At 42.2% G+C, this 15,907-nt stretch overlaps 1 protein-coding gene across 5 annotated transcripts in view; it reads left to right on the plus strand.

Annotated features, from left to right (window-relative positions):
- IARS1 (isoleucyl-tRNA synthetase 1) overlaps positions 1-15,705 on the plus strand; it is a 93,917-nt gene extending 78,212 nt beyond the window's left edge. For 3 of the 5 annotated variants that reach the window (XM_038148939.1, XM_038148941.1, XM_038148943.1), the window contains exons 30-34: positions 481-657; positions 4,143-4,254; positions 5,184-5,309; positions 9,842-9,985; positions 10,910-11,214. In XM_038148939.1, the coding sequence (XP_038004867.1) occupies positions 481-657; positions 4,143-4,254; positions 5,184-5,309; positions 9,842-9,985; positions 10,910-11,214 (864 nt within the window). Of the gene's footprint in view, positions 1-480; positions 658-4,142; positions 4,255-5,183; positions 5,310-9,841; positions 9,986-10,909; positions 11,279-15,110 lie in introns of those variants that run through there. The other 2 variants (XM_038148944.1, XM_038148942.1) reach the window with 2 other exon arrangements.
- Positions 15,706-15,907: the final 202 nt, after the last annotated feature.

Genomic DNA, 15,907 nt, shown 5'->3' on the forward strand with positions numbered 1-15,907 from the left:
TAAAAAAATCTTTGTAGATTTTACATATATATATATATACACACACACACATATACACTCACCTATGTCGTAGTTTTAAATGTATATATACATATATATATATCTACACCTATGTAGATTTATATGTTTTAATGCTTTTTACATATATAAAAACTTGAGGATTTATTTCTGTATAAAATATAACCAGGAAGGATTGTGGCCATGAAAACTCTCCCATATATTACTGGATTTAAATTCAGTTCTGTAATGACATAAAACCATAATTTATTTTCACTATAATGAATATCAATATACTTAATCTTACCTAAACTCGCATGTTTTAAGATTCTTGGTGTTTTTGCAGAAGGATTGTTTTTTTCTAAGTCTTTTGTGGAAGCTTTTAACAACTGCTTGATAAATACCTTTTTTTTCTAACTTGGCAAGTATTGCTCTCTTGGTGTATGGTTTTGCTGTCAGTAATGGTGTCCGTGTGTCCTGCAGAGGAACCTGGTCCCCACAGATGAGATCACAGTGTACTACAGGGCCCTGCCAGAGGGGGAATACCTGGACACTGTCATCCAGCAGCACGCTGAGTTCATTTTTGCCACAATAAAGGCAGACCTGAAGCCTTACCCGGTGCCTACCTCAAAGGAAGTTCTCATCCAGGAAACAACACAAGTAAGGAGGAAAAGCACTGCTTGCATAGTTCATCTTATTTGCTTTTAACCCAACAAGCTGCTCCAATTAAAGAATAATGGTGTCAATATTTATTTGTGGGATAGAGCAGATAGTGTTTTCTGTTTATAACTTTCTGTATTAGCCTTTCTTGGTTTATAAAAGAAAGGAGTTGGATTCTGTATGTGTGGTGATTTTGGAAATCAAGCTGCTTGGATACCAAAGTAAATAACTGAGGCAGTTGTTTGTCTGAACTTAATACACAGTTATTTGTACTTGGATTAGTGTGTTGTTTGAACAGCCAAAATGTTGTTGCTCTGATTTTCTTAGATTAATAGACTTTTGTACTAGAACTACTCCTTCGAGGCTAAATTTGGCTTACGACCAACTTGTTTAATATTTAAGGAAGTTTTTCCCTCTGCCCTGTGTTGCTGAAGTTGTCTGTTGTAAAAGTATAGTTTCATATTTCAAATCAGCAGCAATTTCTCTTCTTTTCTTTGATTGCTGCTTCTGACATGTTTGATGATAGTTTTGCCATGGTTTTACTGAAACTCGCTGTATTCAAAAGACATTCCTAGCAGAACTGTGAATGAACAATATAAATAACCTGCTGGACCACAAAGATTAATTCACACTAGAGTGTAGGATCCATCAGACTTGAAATTTGATTTACAGAATGGCTGGGAAGGCAGAGCATAGCTGAAAGGAAAGGGCACATTTCATCCATCTTAATAGTGTGTGTAAAGGAAATGTTTTATAGTTATTAATGGCACTTCTGAAGTTGTACAGATTTGAAACAAAGCCCTGTTTGGCCTTTTTCAAAACTATCAGTTTCATCTAGTGACAGACAGGGGGAAAACACTAATGAAATACTGTGGTTGAGAAATCACTGAAAATCTTTAAGTTTCTTCTAAGTATTTATATGATACTTCTGATGGACAACATCAAATCTGAATTGGAATGTAAAAGCAGCTGGAAATACAGTGCTGGGAATCACCTGTGTGATTGCCTGCCTCAGATCAGCTGAACCTGAGCTTTAGTGCTGGTCACTGTTGCTTTCCACGAAAACTTCAATGCTTGTGCAAGTATGGTTACCCACATGCTTATTTTGCTCTTACCTAAATCTAATTTAGTATATTTCAGTGAAGAAAACCATTGTGGAAAGATTGGTGTATTGGTTTAGTCATAAATAATGCTCTGTGTGTAGAGATGAAATCCTCCCGTGACAGCAGGCACCTGACCTGGTTTTCATGGATAGAACTGATGGCTGTCATCTGGATGTCAGCAAAAACCAGGCAGTCCTTTCTGTTGTGGAGATGATGAGCTAGTGTGTGACCCTGGGAGAGGTTTGTAGGTCAGGCCATGCATTTGCACAAATGTTGAATTTCAGACAGAGAAAATCTACAGAAATCTTCACCAAATAGCACTGTTCTGCCAGCCAGTTCTGTGGGGTGTTGATAGCTCAGTTTAGAGAAATGCAGTTGTGGGCAGCCAGCTGAGAGGCCCTCCTGCCACCTTGAAACCTTGGCAGGGAGTGTTTCACACAAAACCGTGAGCAGGGAATTGGGCTTGTTGTTTTCTCAGGAGGAGAGAAGGCTCCAGGGAGAGCTCAGAGCCTCTTCCAGTGCCTAAAGGGGCTCCAGGAGGGCTGGAGAGGGAGTTGAGGCAGGGGGTGAAGTGACAGGACACAGGGAATGGCTTCCCACTGCCAGAGGGCAGAGATGGATGGGATATTGGGCAGGAATTGTTCCCTGTGAGGGTTGGGAGGCCCTGGCACAGGTTCCCAGAGCAGCCGGGGCTGCCCCTGGATCCCTGGCAGTGTCCAAGGCCAGGCTGGATGGCGTTTGGAGCAGCCTGGGACAGTGGAAGGTGTCCCTGCCCATGGCAGGAAGAGTGAAATGAGATGGTCACCAAGGTAAAGCACCTTCCAACCAAGCCACTTTAGGATTCTGTGAAATGCTGCCAGTCCTGAGTGCTGAGGGAGTGCAGTCTGTGTGTGGGAAATGGAGGCACAGAAGAACAGAAGTAATGCCCTTGTTCATTATTATTATTTTATTTTAAGGAGTCTCAGTTATAGGGTCACAGATTGGGTTGGGTTTGGGAGGGGACCTTGAAGATCGTGTAGTTCCAGCCCCTACCATGGACAGGGACAGTCACCCCAGAGAACCTCCTTGTGGAGGAGCTCTGTGCCTGCTGCAGCCTTTTCTGTGCTTACGGGCTGGCTGTGCCTCTGAACTGTTTGTCACACACTTAGCCTTTAAAATAGATGTTGCAGAGAGAAACAGATGACTGAGATTCCAGTGCAACTGTCAAGTGCTCCTTGGGAGTTTCTGTTGCTGGGCCTGCAGAGATGGATTGCTTAGGGCAGGTGCTTGACTCTGTTCTCCTGCAGCTCCTTTGTCACATGGAGAGCAGTGACATGAGAAAGCCCTTCCTGAGTAATCCTTCATGTGAGTGTGTGAGTTAAGTCAGTTGTGGCAGGATCATTGCACCAAATTTCTGGAATTTATTCAGAGGAGTCACGGGAGTCTGCATGATGTTGAATATATGTGAGGACTGGAACAAAAATTAAATGCACTCTGTTCTTTTTACATTTATTGTGATTGCATTCAAGTCATTACTTCTGGGAAATTATCCTGCATCAATTTTTGATACAAGGCTTTAATTCTGAACTCCTTTCCCAAAGACTTGCTGCAAGCCACAACAACAACAACAAAAAAGCAGTTTCTCAGAAACTATTGGGGGAGAAAAGTAGGTACTTGAAAAATGAATTTTGAGTTGTTGGTAGAATGGATAAACACAGAATGGCATTTGTTGCTGCATAAGTGTTTTTCCCTACTTTGTAATAGGACTTCAGTAAAGAATGACACTTCCAAATTTGTCTGTCACCCTTTGGACTGTGTCTCTTGCCAAAGACCATCTCTAAATTTACAAAACAAAATGGCTTAAATGGTCTTTTAGTACCAATTGTTCATATGGGTGATTTCTGGATCTTTTTTGCAAGATCCATGTTGGATTTCCTGGAGTGCCTCCAGGTCTGACAGGGTCACTGGTGCCTCCTGGGGAGATACTCATCGGCCGGAGGTACCAAGGCAGCTGTGACCCAGGGGTTCTCAGTGGTCCCCAGGGATAGTGCAGGCTTCTCCAGGCAGTGACTGAGAGCAGGGCCCGGTCAGTAATCTGAATTTCTCTGGAAGAGTATTCCTCTCAGGCAGATTGGCTTTGGGATTGTATTTTGGGAGGGTGTCATCACTGCTCATCACTTGTGAAAGTCAGGCTGTTTGTTCCCTGCTTTCCTGACATCTGGTACAGGCAGATTGATGTCTGAAACACTGTCCGAAGGCAGATGTAGGAACAATCCCTGTTTATGGTAAATCACATTTAGTATAACAAGGCAAGATCTTAGTGTTGTTTATTGAAGGAAAATATTTTGCTGTGTTTGTTTAATAAGCTGCATTGAAGTAATGCTAATCTCTGTCTTTCCCCAGCTGAAGGGATCAGAGCTGGAAATCACACTGGTCAGAGGGGGCGTGTGCCAGTCTGCTGGCCCAGCCTGTGCCTACGTCAACCTCAAAGTTTGTGTCAATGGGACAGAGCAAGGTAGGAATGAACATCTCCAGCTGGGTTTGTCAGGGCTGCTGGAAGAGAGAGTTCAGAAATGGTGTGGTGAATGCTGGAGCCTGAATTCATTTGAAAGATGGTGCAGCCTCCCCTCCAATAGGAGCTTTAAGTAATTCTTGAAAATAAGTTTATTCAAAGTGAAACCACACCTGTCCATGATTTCTTCTGAGGGAAACGCTCCCGTGTGCACAGGAGTTGTTATTCCTGCTGCAGGGAGAGTTTGTGTGTCAGTATCTTGGTGGGGAGTGACTCTCTGGATTTGGGGTGTGCTTGAGAATTTGTAATCCCTGCTGTAGCACTGTGCAGGAGGTGAGGCCTGGATGTGGAGGAGATGGTTTGAAAAGCTCAGATATGAAGTGCAGAGATGAAAAGAAGACTTAAAACTAGATAATGGCCTGACTGTGTCTTGGGCAGTGGACATGGGTGCAGTGATGTTGTTACAAGGGTGACTTATACATTAAGAAGGGAGAAAACTAAATGCACTTGGGGAGGTCCTTTCTTGCATGTACTGCCAGTTTATGTATGGAAATAAGTGTTCCCTGTTGGACATGGTCACAGAGCTGCTCCCTGAGTGAGAAGGAATCCAGCTGGAAAAGCTGGTGACCATCTAGAGAACACAGTCTCAGCTTTTAACCAATATAATACTGGGTTGTACCTTAGTAACACACAAATGGGACTGCCTTGTTAATAAAAGCACATAGAACTTCTGCACCATAAATCTGAAGTACACATCAGTCCATTTCTCTGGTTTTTTTTCCCTTTCCCACTAAAAAATTTTGGAAAGATGCAGTGTTGCCAGTTTTAAATTGGCTTAGAAACTCACTGGAAGTAATTAGCATCATTAGAAAATCATTAGAACTTGGATATTGCTTCCAAACTGCATTTTAATTTCTTAATTTTGGTTTTAGATGGTGTGTTGCTGCTGGAAAATCCAAAGGGAGATAATACCTTGAACTTCACTGGACTTGTAGATGCTGTCTCCTGCATTTTTGGTCTTAAAAATTCCAAACTGACAGTTTTTAATGGAAACACAGGTAAATGGAGTATGACAAGGAAAATTGAAAGTCTTTCTAGCACCAGCTAGGAGTCATTTACTGTATAATTATTTACTGTGTAATTTATATCTATCTAGCTAGCTAGATCAAATTGACAAGAAAATGGGTAAGGAAATATTCCATTTTATAGCACTTAGCTTATGAGACTGTGTTTATAGTCACATCAACATGTTTCCAAAAGCTGCTGCTAAATGGTGCTCATCTGTTATCTTGCTTCCATTGCAATTCTCATCAGGACAAAATGTGATTTATTTCAGTGTTTCCACTGGGCCCAGGCTATGCTGGATCTTGATGGCGAGCTGCCATCAGCCTTTCCATGCTTTCCCTAATGGCTCAGTAGGCAGGGTGAGAACTTAAACTGAATGCAAACTGTGATCTGTTGAAGAAAAATGTTGCCTTTCCACCCTGGAGAACCTTGAGGAGCTCTGCATTTCTTCTTTTTTTAGAAAAACCTATTGAATATTTTTGCAGATTGAACTTTGTTAAGGGAAAATAATGTAAAGAAAACCCCCAGAACACTATAAAAATGCTAATTGGATGGCTACAAAACCTTTTATTTGTGTTTTTTTTTTTCATGGAAATATTACTAAAGCACATCTGAGAGGGAGGTACTTGAGTTGGCTGATTTGGGGTGCCCCAGGGCTGCTGAGGATCACCAGTTCATGTCCACCAATGAGATCCATAAAGAAATAGTCTTTGTGCCACTGTTGCCATCGCAGTCCTTAGTTTCCTTCTTGTCCTGTCCTGAGAATATTTCTAGGAGGATTTTTGGGGTTTCCCATCTGGTGTCATTCATTAGCTCCCTGTGATCAATCTTTCAGGTTGTGCTCAGCTCAGCTGAACAAAGTCCTCAGTCCTGTCATACAAAAGGATTAATCTTTGCTTTCAGTCAGAGGGGATTTAGAGGAAATCCTTCAGTATCTTCCTCCAGTTCCAGTTGTGTTTTGAAGAAGAAAATGGTTTTCCTTTTAATCCTTTTCCAAGTAGGAGGGATAACAGTGTGGTCTGTGCCTGCAGAGGGGAGTCTGTACCTGTATTGTTCATTGTCACCACAGATAGTAAGAGATGACCTTCAAAAGGCCCAGAAGAGCTGGGAAACTCCCATCTTATTAAGTTTAGAAGTAGTTTGACTCCATATTTGGAGTTTTTTTGCCATTTAAAGGACAAAAAGACGCAGCACAAGCCCATTAATGCTGAAGTCTTGAAGGGACGTGGTGGAGAAAGTTGAAACCTTCCCTCTTCCTCTGCTGGAGTAACAAAGGCTTTATTCCTTTCCCTTTCCATGTCACTTTTGCTCCTTAGGAATCATTTTGGGACTTCATCTTGGCATGCTGATTTTCCCCTTTCAGTATGGTCAGTGTTCAGAGGTCAGTGGTCTGGGCAGAGCAGGGTGTTTTCCCTGCCCACTTATTAACCATATGGAAATTCCCTTGGAAAGAGTAGATCATCAAATTGGCTTTTGTGGCAGTTTGTCACTGCACAGTTTGTCATATCTCAAACAAGTATTGGTCAGCACATGTGACTTCCCGGGGAGCCACAGCCAGGAAAACAGTCCTGAAAGGTTTCAGAGAACAGAACCAGAATTCCAGTGTTTGCTTTGGGTACAATCCATCTGCTTTGGTGTGGGTAACCTCGGGTGAGGTCTCATGGTGACTCCAGGGCCTCTGCAGGTGAGCAGGGCTTGGAATCAGCTGCTGTATCCAAGAGGAATTGCAGAGGAAGGTTGTGCACTCCCGACAAACAATTTCTGAATAGTTCCCACGTGTGTTAATAAAATTGGGACCCAGTAAAACTATATTTCTGGCTCCTCATTCCCTTCCTGTGGTTTCTAGGGCTGTCCACTGTACTTGCAGTAATTTATTATCTTGTTCTCTAATTGTAGTGACAATTTCCTTAGGGCTGTGCTGTGGAACAGGATCAGGCAGTTGTATTAAGGGAGGCTCAGATGGGTCCTGTCCCTGCTTTGCAGTGCAGCATTGGAAGAATGGGATAAACATTTCCTCCCCAATACTGGGTCAATGTATTTTGAGGAACTGCACCCCCCCAAACAAGGCTCTGGGACTTGTACTGACCTTCAGAAACTGAACACAGAATTTGTCTCTTTCTACATTAAAAAAACAAATAAAATTCAAAGGGAAGAAGCTGGGCTCAAGTCAGATGGTAAAAAAAGTTGTCTGTGACTTTTTTTTCTTCTAGACTGCTGAAAACTCTCTAAGCTTCTTGTTTGGGAAGCTTGTAGACTTGCACTCAGCTTTCATGGAAGTAGCCCATAATGAAAAAGATTTATTTAAAACACTTTCAATATGTTTATGGGAAGAAATGCATCTGTAGATCATGTAGGGGTTAAAAAAAAGGGAGGGGCAAGGAAGGTGGGGCAAAAATCCCCCTATAAACTTTTTGATCCATGCCTTATTTCATCTTCATGATTTTCAGATGGCTGAATTTTTTCATCTTCAATTTTTAAAAGGCTGTGAGGCTGTAAGGTACCTTAGGGGAGAGCATTAGCACTTAAACCCCAGCTGCAGGGAGAACTGACTTTTAAAGTGATTTTGATGAGCACTTGTAATACCTGCTTGTCTTCAAGTCTGTTGACATCTAGGAAGAAATGATCCATTTTTTCTTGCTCTTGTGAGAGCGCTCTGTGAACAGACTCCTCTGACAGCCCTGTGCCTGAGCTCTTCCCTGGGAAATGTCAGTGCTCCTGGAATGCTAAATGCTCATTTGTTAATTGGGCAAACCCCCATTACTGCAGCTTGTGCCTCCTTGCCCTGCGTGGATCCACAGGGATGCTGCCAGCTGGGCAATGGCAAACTGGGAGTTACTGGGGCCGAGTGTTCCCAGCTCTGTCACCCCCTGTGCTCTTTCTTCCTGTGGCCTGAAATTGTGCTGGTTCAGGAAAATGGCTCCCTTCCATTGGATGGAATCTTGGTAATTCCTCTCCACTTGTTAATTCAGTTGTTTCCTTGCTTTCCTGAAAACAAAACAAAATCAAATCTTCCTGTGCTTGAGACAGGTCAGACCAGTGCTTGGCTTTTGGTTCATTTTTCTTTAAACTGTTATAAATTTATATACAAATTTATAAAAGTTGATATTTAAAATACACATTTTAGAATCTTTGGTGCAGCCTGAGTTCTTTTTACTTTCTTGAGCAATCTTGTAAATGCTCCCAGTGCATCTCACTCTGTTCTGTGGCACTTGACAGAATTTGAGAGCTTGTAGCTTGTCATTGCTGTTCATCTTTTTGTGGGGTTAGGTTTTTTGGGAGTTTGGGGCTTTTTTTGGGAGCAAGGTGGTCGGTTTAGGGTTTTTTTAATTTATAAGTTTATAAACCTGCAAAAAATATACATTTATAAATTATTCCTCTTGAGATTTTCAGGTGAACTATAGAAAATGAGCTTTGTACAGCTTAGGCTCCCTGACATGTGAATAAGACTGCTGTGGAATCAAAACCTGTTGGCTGGAGCTGACAGGTGTCCCTGTTCCATATGTACAGGAACACACAGTTCTGACAAGAAATTAAATGCATCAACTCTCCCTGGATTTGATTTCTGGATTTTTGCAGCACAGAGTGATGTTATTCCTGTGTATCTTTAATATCGTGCCCATCATTGGCTCTGTTTGACCTCAAGGCTCAGGCAGTGCTGCAGGATTCATTTTTGTCACAGAAACCTCATCAGCTTCTCCTCCCAGCACTTCCAGGGATTGCTTCTGATGTCCTTGGAGACAGGGCTCCTGGTTTGGGCCTGGCCTTCCCCCATTCTCTCCATCTGCCTGGCTGGAGCTTTGTGTTGGATCATGAGCTGTGCTGGCATTGCACACAGATACTCGTTTAGGGGGCTTTATTCATGAGCCATGACTTGAAATTTTTTGGTTTGTTTTTTTTCTGGAGTTTAATATATTTAATATTAATAAATATCATGATGTTGCATAGTAACACATTCCCAGTTCTGCTTTAGCCAGGGAAATCTGGGTGCAAGCAAAGATCACAGCTTTTCATGTAATGAGATAGGAATAGAAATTAGAAAATAAAATTTGTCTCTTTCTACATTAAAGAAAAATTAAATTCAAAGGGAAGAAGCTGGGCTCAAGTCAGATGGTAAAAAAAGTTGTCTGTGACTTTTTTGTCCTCTAGACTGCTGAAAACTCTCTAAGCTTCTTGTGTGGGAAGTTTGTAGACTTGCACTCAACTTTCATGGAAGTAGCCCATAATGGCTACTGAAAGGTTGGCTTAGTGAATAATTTCTTGTTTGTTTGAAGTTAGCTAACTATTTTTATTGCATAAGTCACTATGTGCATAAGAAGTGTTATATAGGAGCTAATTTCCACAGCAAACGAAGCACCCTCTTTGTGTTATTATGAGAACCAAATATTTCTGCACAAATCCCATTTTTCCAACAGAGAAGCTCTTTCTGGAGCACAGGATGGTGAAAGAGGAGGCAGTGGGGGCAGGAGTGAGACAGCCTCCTTGTCAGCTCCTGGGCTGGCCTGACTGGTGTCACTTTGTGTTGCAGAGCTGCTGAAGCAGACAGACCTGCTGGGCCTCAGTGGGAAGACTCTGCACGTGACAGCGGGGTCAGCCCCTGCCCTGCCCAGCTCCCCCAGTGCCCTGCTCTGCCAGTACATCAACCTGCAGCTGATCAATGCCAAGCCACAAGGTATGTGGGCTGCTGGGCTGCTCCTTCACAGCCTGGCCTTGCTGTCAGGCAGGTTCTGCTGCACAGCTCTATGTTTTCATTGGTACATGGTGATTTTGTTTATTTTTTTTTTTTTCCTAGCGTGTGCTTTCTGATAAAAACAATGTTTGCACTTAGCTTTTCTCCCTCTTCTCCTGCGAGAAAAAGGAGAGCCAGTTTGAGATAAGGGGCAGCAGTTAAACATGAGCCCCTGGGCATTGTTTCCCTGTTTCTGACCATCAGCTCACCTGTGCAGCTTATTGTAAAAGGCTGAGTCTGAAACAGACCAAGTTTGAATGAAGAGCCAGCTCTTCACCAGGACATTGGAAACAGCCTGTGAAACATTTCTTAGTGCTATTTAAAAGCCAAGTGAATTGTATTATTCATCTGGTCTGGAGTATAAATATATGTGTGTGTAATTCTGTTTCCCACCTGCTATTCTGGCACTCTTAAAGCTCACGTGGGAGCAGCTGAGTTGTTTCAGTAACTTGCTCTTACCCTGTGCCCTGGTATGAGCCCTTTCTGACACTGCTGAGAGCTTGCAGGAGCCAAAACCATGTTTTTTTCAGGGAATTTGATCATCAGTACGTGCTTGGTGAGCTTCTGCACACAGTGGTTTCTATGTCCTGTTGAAATATTTCATGTTTCCCAGATTCTGAGTCATCCTGTTGACCCATGTAAAGAAGTTTTCTTCTGTTGGTCAAGCTGTCAGCCATCACTTACATTCTGGCTCTATAGTTCATAAACTTAGTGAATATCTGTAGGTTGGTATTGCTAATTTGTCTCTCAGTACCGTAAAGAAGTAGAGGTGAAATGGAAGAAGAAATCCTAAATTTCAATTTACCCAGATAAATGAAGTAATTTCATTTCTCACCAATAGTGACTCAGCTGTTTTATCTTGTCTAGAATGCCAGAAAGGAACAGTGGGAACTCTCCTAATGGAAAACCCTGTTGGTCAGAATGGATTAACCTACAAAGGTCTTCTGCATGAGACAGCAAAAGTTTTTGGGCTCAGAAGCAGGAGGCTAAAACTGTTCCTGGATGAAGCACTAACTCATGGTAAGCATAAACCTTTAGTTTCCTCATCTGAGGATCCTTGGAATTTGATGTTGAGAAGCAGCTCACATAACCTGAGATCCAGTTTAATTACTAAATCCACACTATTCACACACTGGTTTGTAATTTTGCCCAGTAATTCAATATTAGCATAACAAAATCCTTTAAGCAAACATACAGATGTTGAAGTTCTAAGCTGTGATGCATTCCCTTCATGAAATGGCCAAGGCAAGTTGTTGTGAAAGCTTTTTCCCCCTGCAGTAAAGGTCAGTCAGCAGTGGGAATGGCAGTGCCCTGCTGAGAGACTGAACAGGGAGTCTCCTCCTGGAAGTGAGTCTACAGTAGGAATATTTTAAGAATCTGTTCAAACTTGTAACATTCAAATTGTTGCATTGTTTTGGAGGATCGGAGTGGGTGGAAAAGAGTGTTGGATCTCTGTTAGAGCAGTGTGGGTAGGTCAGACTCCATAGGGCACAGCCATATGGGATACCTGGGAACCAGGAAGCTTCAGCACATGCTCACAGGTCTGAAATGCTAAAGAACCCCCCAAACCCAATGACAGATGGGAAACAAAAATCTCTGATTCATGAGGAAGGTGTGAGTGAAGCTTGAGCCATCTGTGGTGCTGAAAAATTGGACCAGAGTGATTGAGGCCTTCATTTGACAGAGAGAATGGATTGCAAGCTACATGGTAAAAACCCACACAACTCCAAACAGGGATTCCTGTGTTCAGGAGAATTCAGCTCTCTGAGTCAAATGGTGCTCAGGGTTCTGTCTGCAGTGTGTCACAGTGGTGTGGTTTACAGGCTCTTTGGGAGGGATCCATGACATTTATTGGCTTATCACACATTACCTGTCCAGAAGCTGGACATCCTGCTCAAACTGCCCATCTCAGTGTGGGCTGAGCTTCCTCAGGAGGTGCTGTCACTGGGGGGAGGGCAGGAGGGGGCAGCTCTGGTGCAGCTGCTGAGAGCTGGGGTCACTCAGCTGCCCATGAGGATTCAGGTGGGATACATTGAAATCTGAGCAAGGAGCGGTGGGGGGAGGGTTGTTGTGGATTTTTGGCTGTTTGGTTTTGTTGGGTTTTTTGGTTGTTGTTGTTGGGGTGTTGTTGTTGTTGTTGGTTTTTTGGGTTGTTTGTTTTTTGGTTTTGGGTTTTTTTGGGGTTTTTTTTTGTTTTTTTTACTTCATATGACCTGGAGTGTATTTATTCAAAAGCCATTTTTGTAATTCAAATGGATCTCAGATGTTGATGAAACTTTGTAGTGATAGTTTGAGCAAATGCCAAAAATAATGTGCTGAGTAGTGTTAATAAAGAACTGGAGCCTGGAGTGTTTCAGCACAAGGGGTAAAAACCAAGAAGATGCACCACACTTGGTTTGCATAAACTGAAAAGTGTTTTTGTGTGCAGCCTTGCCCACCTGGGGATTCAGGCACTCAGGAGCAAGAGATGTTAGGCACAGTTCCTCTTTGGTTTAGCACCAGATGATTCTGTTCAGACACTGAAATAACCACTGTAGGAAACTGCAGAGCTTTGGAAGAGGCAAGGAGCTGACGGGACAGGAAAATGTAGACTGGTAAAACAGCTTTTTAGGCTCAGTTGAAGTGAGGATTTTTAAATGCCTTTAAGGAAAATGGGTTAAATCACTGTAACATTTGTAGCATGGATTCTCTAGAACTGTTTTAACTTTAATTAAAGTGTATGAAGTGACAATTCACAGTGATTTGAAAGATAACTCCTCCAAGGCCAAAACAACAGATTTGGTCTCTTTTAAACTCAGAACACTGAGAGCTTGGTCCCAGAGGTTTATCTGTGCAGCTAATGCCTTGTTGCCACACTTCTGCTATCTCAGATTTAATTCTCAGCATTCACCTCTTTGAATAACGTTTTTTAAACACTGGCATAGCTGTATTTTATCTTCACAAATCTTTGTGTGACATAAAATACTTTGATGCCTCTAGAAAACATTAGGTCAATTAGTGTTTATCTATATTGTTGCAGCTTTGTAATCTCCCATTCATCTTCTGATCAATCTGTTCAAGGTCTTATCTTCAGAACAACAAAGTTCAGTCTCTTGAGTAGGTTTTCTGTGGTTTATTCTAAAAATAAAAATGTATTTGCTGTTAACAGTTTGAAACGTTTGATGAAAATAACTCAGGAATTGGAAGGTTTTTGCCTGTTGAATAAAAAGGAAAAACAATCACTTGGTGGAAAATGAGTTATTGGTTTTGAAGAGTTATTTTTATAAATGTTATCGGTCTAGGCAGTTGGGCATCTGCTGTCAATTGCACAGAAACTCACCAGCTTTTCAGAAACAAGCGTGGTTTTCACTCCCCCTTTGTAATGTTGGAAAACATTCCAAAAAGAAATGTTTAAGTGGTGAGTGTTGCTTATTCCTGAGCTGGAGAGACAGAGGTTCCAGGTACCTGATTGTTCCTCACTGGGGAGGGTGGGGACACTTCACGTGCTCCCTGCAAAGCCTTTCCCTGGAGTCATTGGCACAGAAAGGAAGGTGTCCCTACAGTCTGTTGATAAATCAAATTTCCAGTTTTTAAAACTAATTGTTGTGATAAATACTGTTGGAAATAGGTTCATGTAAGTTCCTAATTTTTCAGGATCTTATAAATAAATATGTACTAAAAGACTTGGAGACCCAAGTTCATAATTGGTTTGGCTGCTTCTGTAGACCAGACTCTTTTACATCCTGATGGAACATGTTCCTGGGAAGGAAGGTTAGTGAGGGAATAAAGCCCTAATTGCTGTATTGGATTATAGCTCTGTGGATGGATATTCAGCTGCTTAAAGGGTAGTGTTACAATGGAAGAGAACCCCTGAAAAACACTGTGATCCATGAGGACTTCTCAGTTGTCTAATTAACAGATGGCTTTTACAATCACTGCAGATTCTGTGTGTTTAGTCTAAAAATGAAACATTTTTCAAAGCAAGATGGGGCAGGACACTGCAAAAGGGTTCGTCCTGAAAACCCCCAGCCAAGTCTGGGTGTTATTAATGTGTCCTTTGTGCTGACACTGGTGCCAGATCTTTTATATTATCTTGCGTTCGCTGGGGTTGTCTGCAGGGGTTCCGGGGTGACAGTGACACTGTGACCCCAGTCAGTCCTTGTTAATCTGGGTTTCACCAGTGTTCCGTGCTTACACCTGCCAAGTTTCTTATCACTCTGAGCTTTCTTAGTGCAGAGGCCTCGGGGGTGTTTGGTACTGGGGTGACTTTTGTTCCAAGGCTGTAGCTCCCAGTATTCCAAACACTCTGCTCTCACTGGGGCAGCTGATGGATGCTGGAAGCCAAGTCAGCAAGCACCAGACTTCTTGGGAAAAAATTCACATTTCACAATGTAATAGTGAAAGATTTCCAGGTCCTGCAAGCTTTGCAGGTAACTTTCCCTAGACACAAGTGGGATTACTCTGTGTTTGTGTTTCTTGAGTACTTACAACCCCTGAGTCAGCCTGTTGGAAGCGTGCTCTGTCCTTCAGAGGTTTGTTGGGACTTTATCCTGTTCCTCTTCCAAACTCTGGGCATGTAGCTGTGAGAAGACTTAGGGAATTATCCTGTATGGTAAGAAAGTCTTCAGGCATACTCAGCAAGATTCCAGCAGTAGTTCTTCAGCACGTACTGGTACAATCCTTGCTTTCCATATAAACTGTTTATGAGGGACTCTGGCTTTCAGTGCATTGTGTTGTACTGTTCATATTGACTTCATATCACGGTGTTACAGTTTTCTGAACTAGGTGCTGCTCTGTCAGGATATGAAGGTGAGAGCTGTGGGCTGATGTAGACTTCCAAAAAGTTCTACTTTGGAACATAAAACAGTTCTCCTGCTCTTGCAGGAGACATATGGTGACCCTTCCTTTCATGCCCTGGGCTTTAACAGGAAGGAATTTTGAGCTGAGCAGTTTCTGTCCCAGTCCCACTGTGATGAAACCAGCAAAAATGTCTGAATAAAAGCAAATTAAAAAAAAAAAAAAAGTTTATAGTTCTCCTGGTAAGTAAGAGCACTAACTCTGTTGTTTCTCTCTTCTTTCCTTCATTCAGAGATCACAAAGGACATTTCTATGAAGAACCTGAACATGAAGACCCTCTATGTTCATGTCATACCCACCACAGCTGAATGTTGAGAATTCCAGATTTATGACCATGTAGACTGTTTTCCACAAAAAATGAAGTCAAAGGAAATTATTATGCTTTTAGATGAACATCCAAGTTGTGTTTGGTATTTTAACATCTCTAGTGGCACACACAGGATGTTTTCTACCAGTGCATGTCTAATATGCTGCTCTTTGGTTTCAAATACAATGTATTTTCATTATGTTATCTTAATCTGCTGTAAAAGCTGTTCAGAAACCTTAGATATCTATGCAGTAATTTGCCTGAGAGAAATGGGACTCGTACCTCAGTGATGCTGTTCTCTGCCTGTCCTTTTGTGCAGAGGGCATCTTTTCTAAACCATGGCTTACCTACAAGGCTCTCTGATATAAACCCACCCTCCCACAACAGCTTTGTAACTTATTTAAGGGTTAAATGGATTTGTTCATTCATACTCGCTGGGTTTTCATCAAGTGTGTGGCTGTTGATTTCTAATACTCCCTAATTTCAACACTTGGAACAATAAATTTGCTTCATCTCCTGACTCTTGCTTCCCTGAGTTCAGAGTACTTTGCTTCCTCAGGATTTCTGAAGAAGACACCTCGTAGAGCTCCATGTGGATCACGAGCAGCCAGAGACACCTGAGATGTGACAGTGGCTGTTTGCATTGTGGTGCTGACAGGTTTTGGGGCTTGGGGGAGAGCTGTCCTGGTGCAGAAGCAGTTTCAGACAGAAAGCAGTTGGGG

This window comes from Motacilla alba, chromosome 12 (genome assembly GCF_015832195.1).
Source record: "Motacilla alba alba isolate MOTALB_02 chromosome 12, Motacilla_alba_V1.0_pri, whole genome shotgun sequence".
Taxonomy (NCBI): Eukaryota; Metazoa; Chordata; class Aves; order Passeriformes; family Motacillidae; genus Motacilla; species Motacilla alba.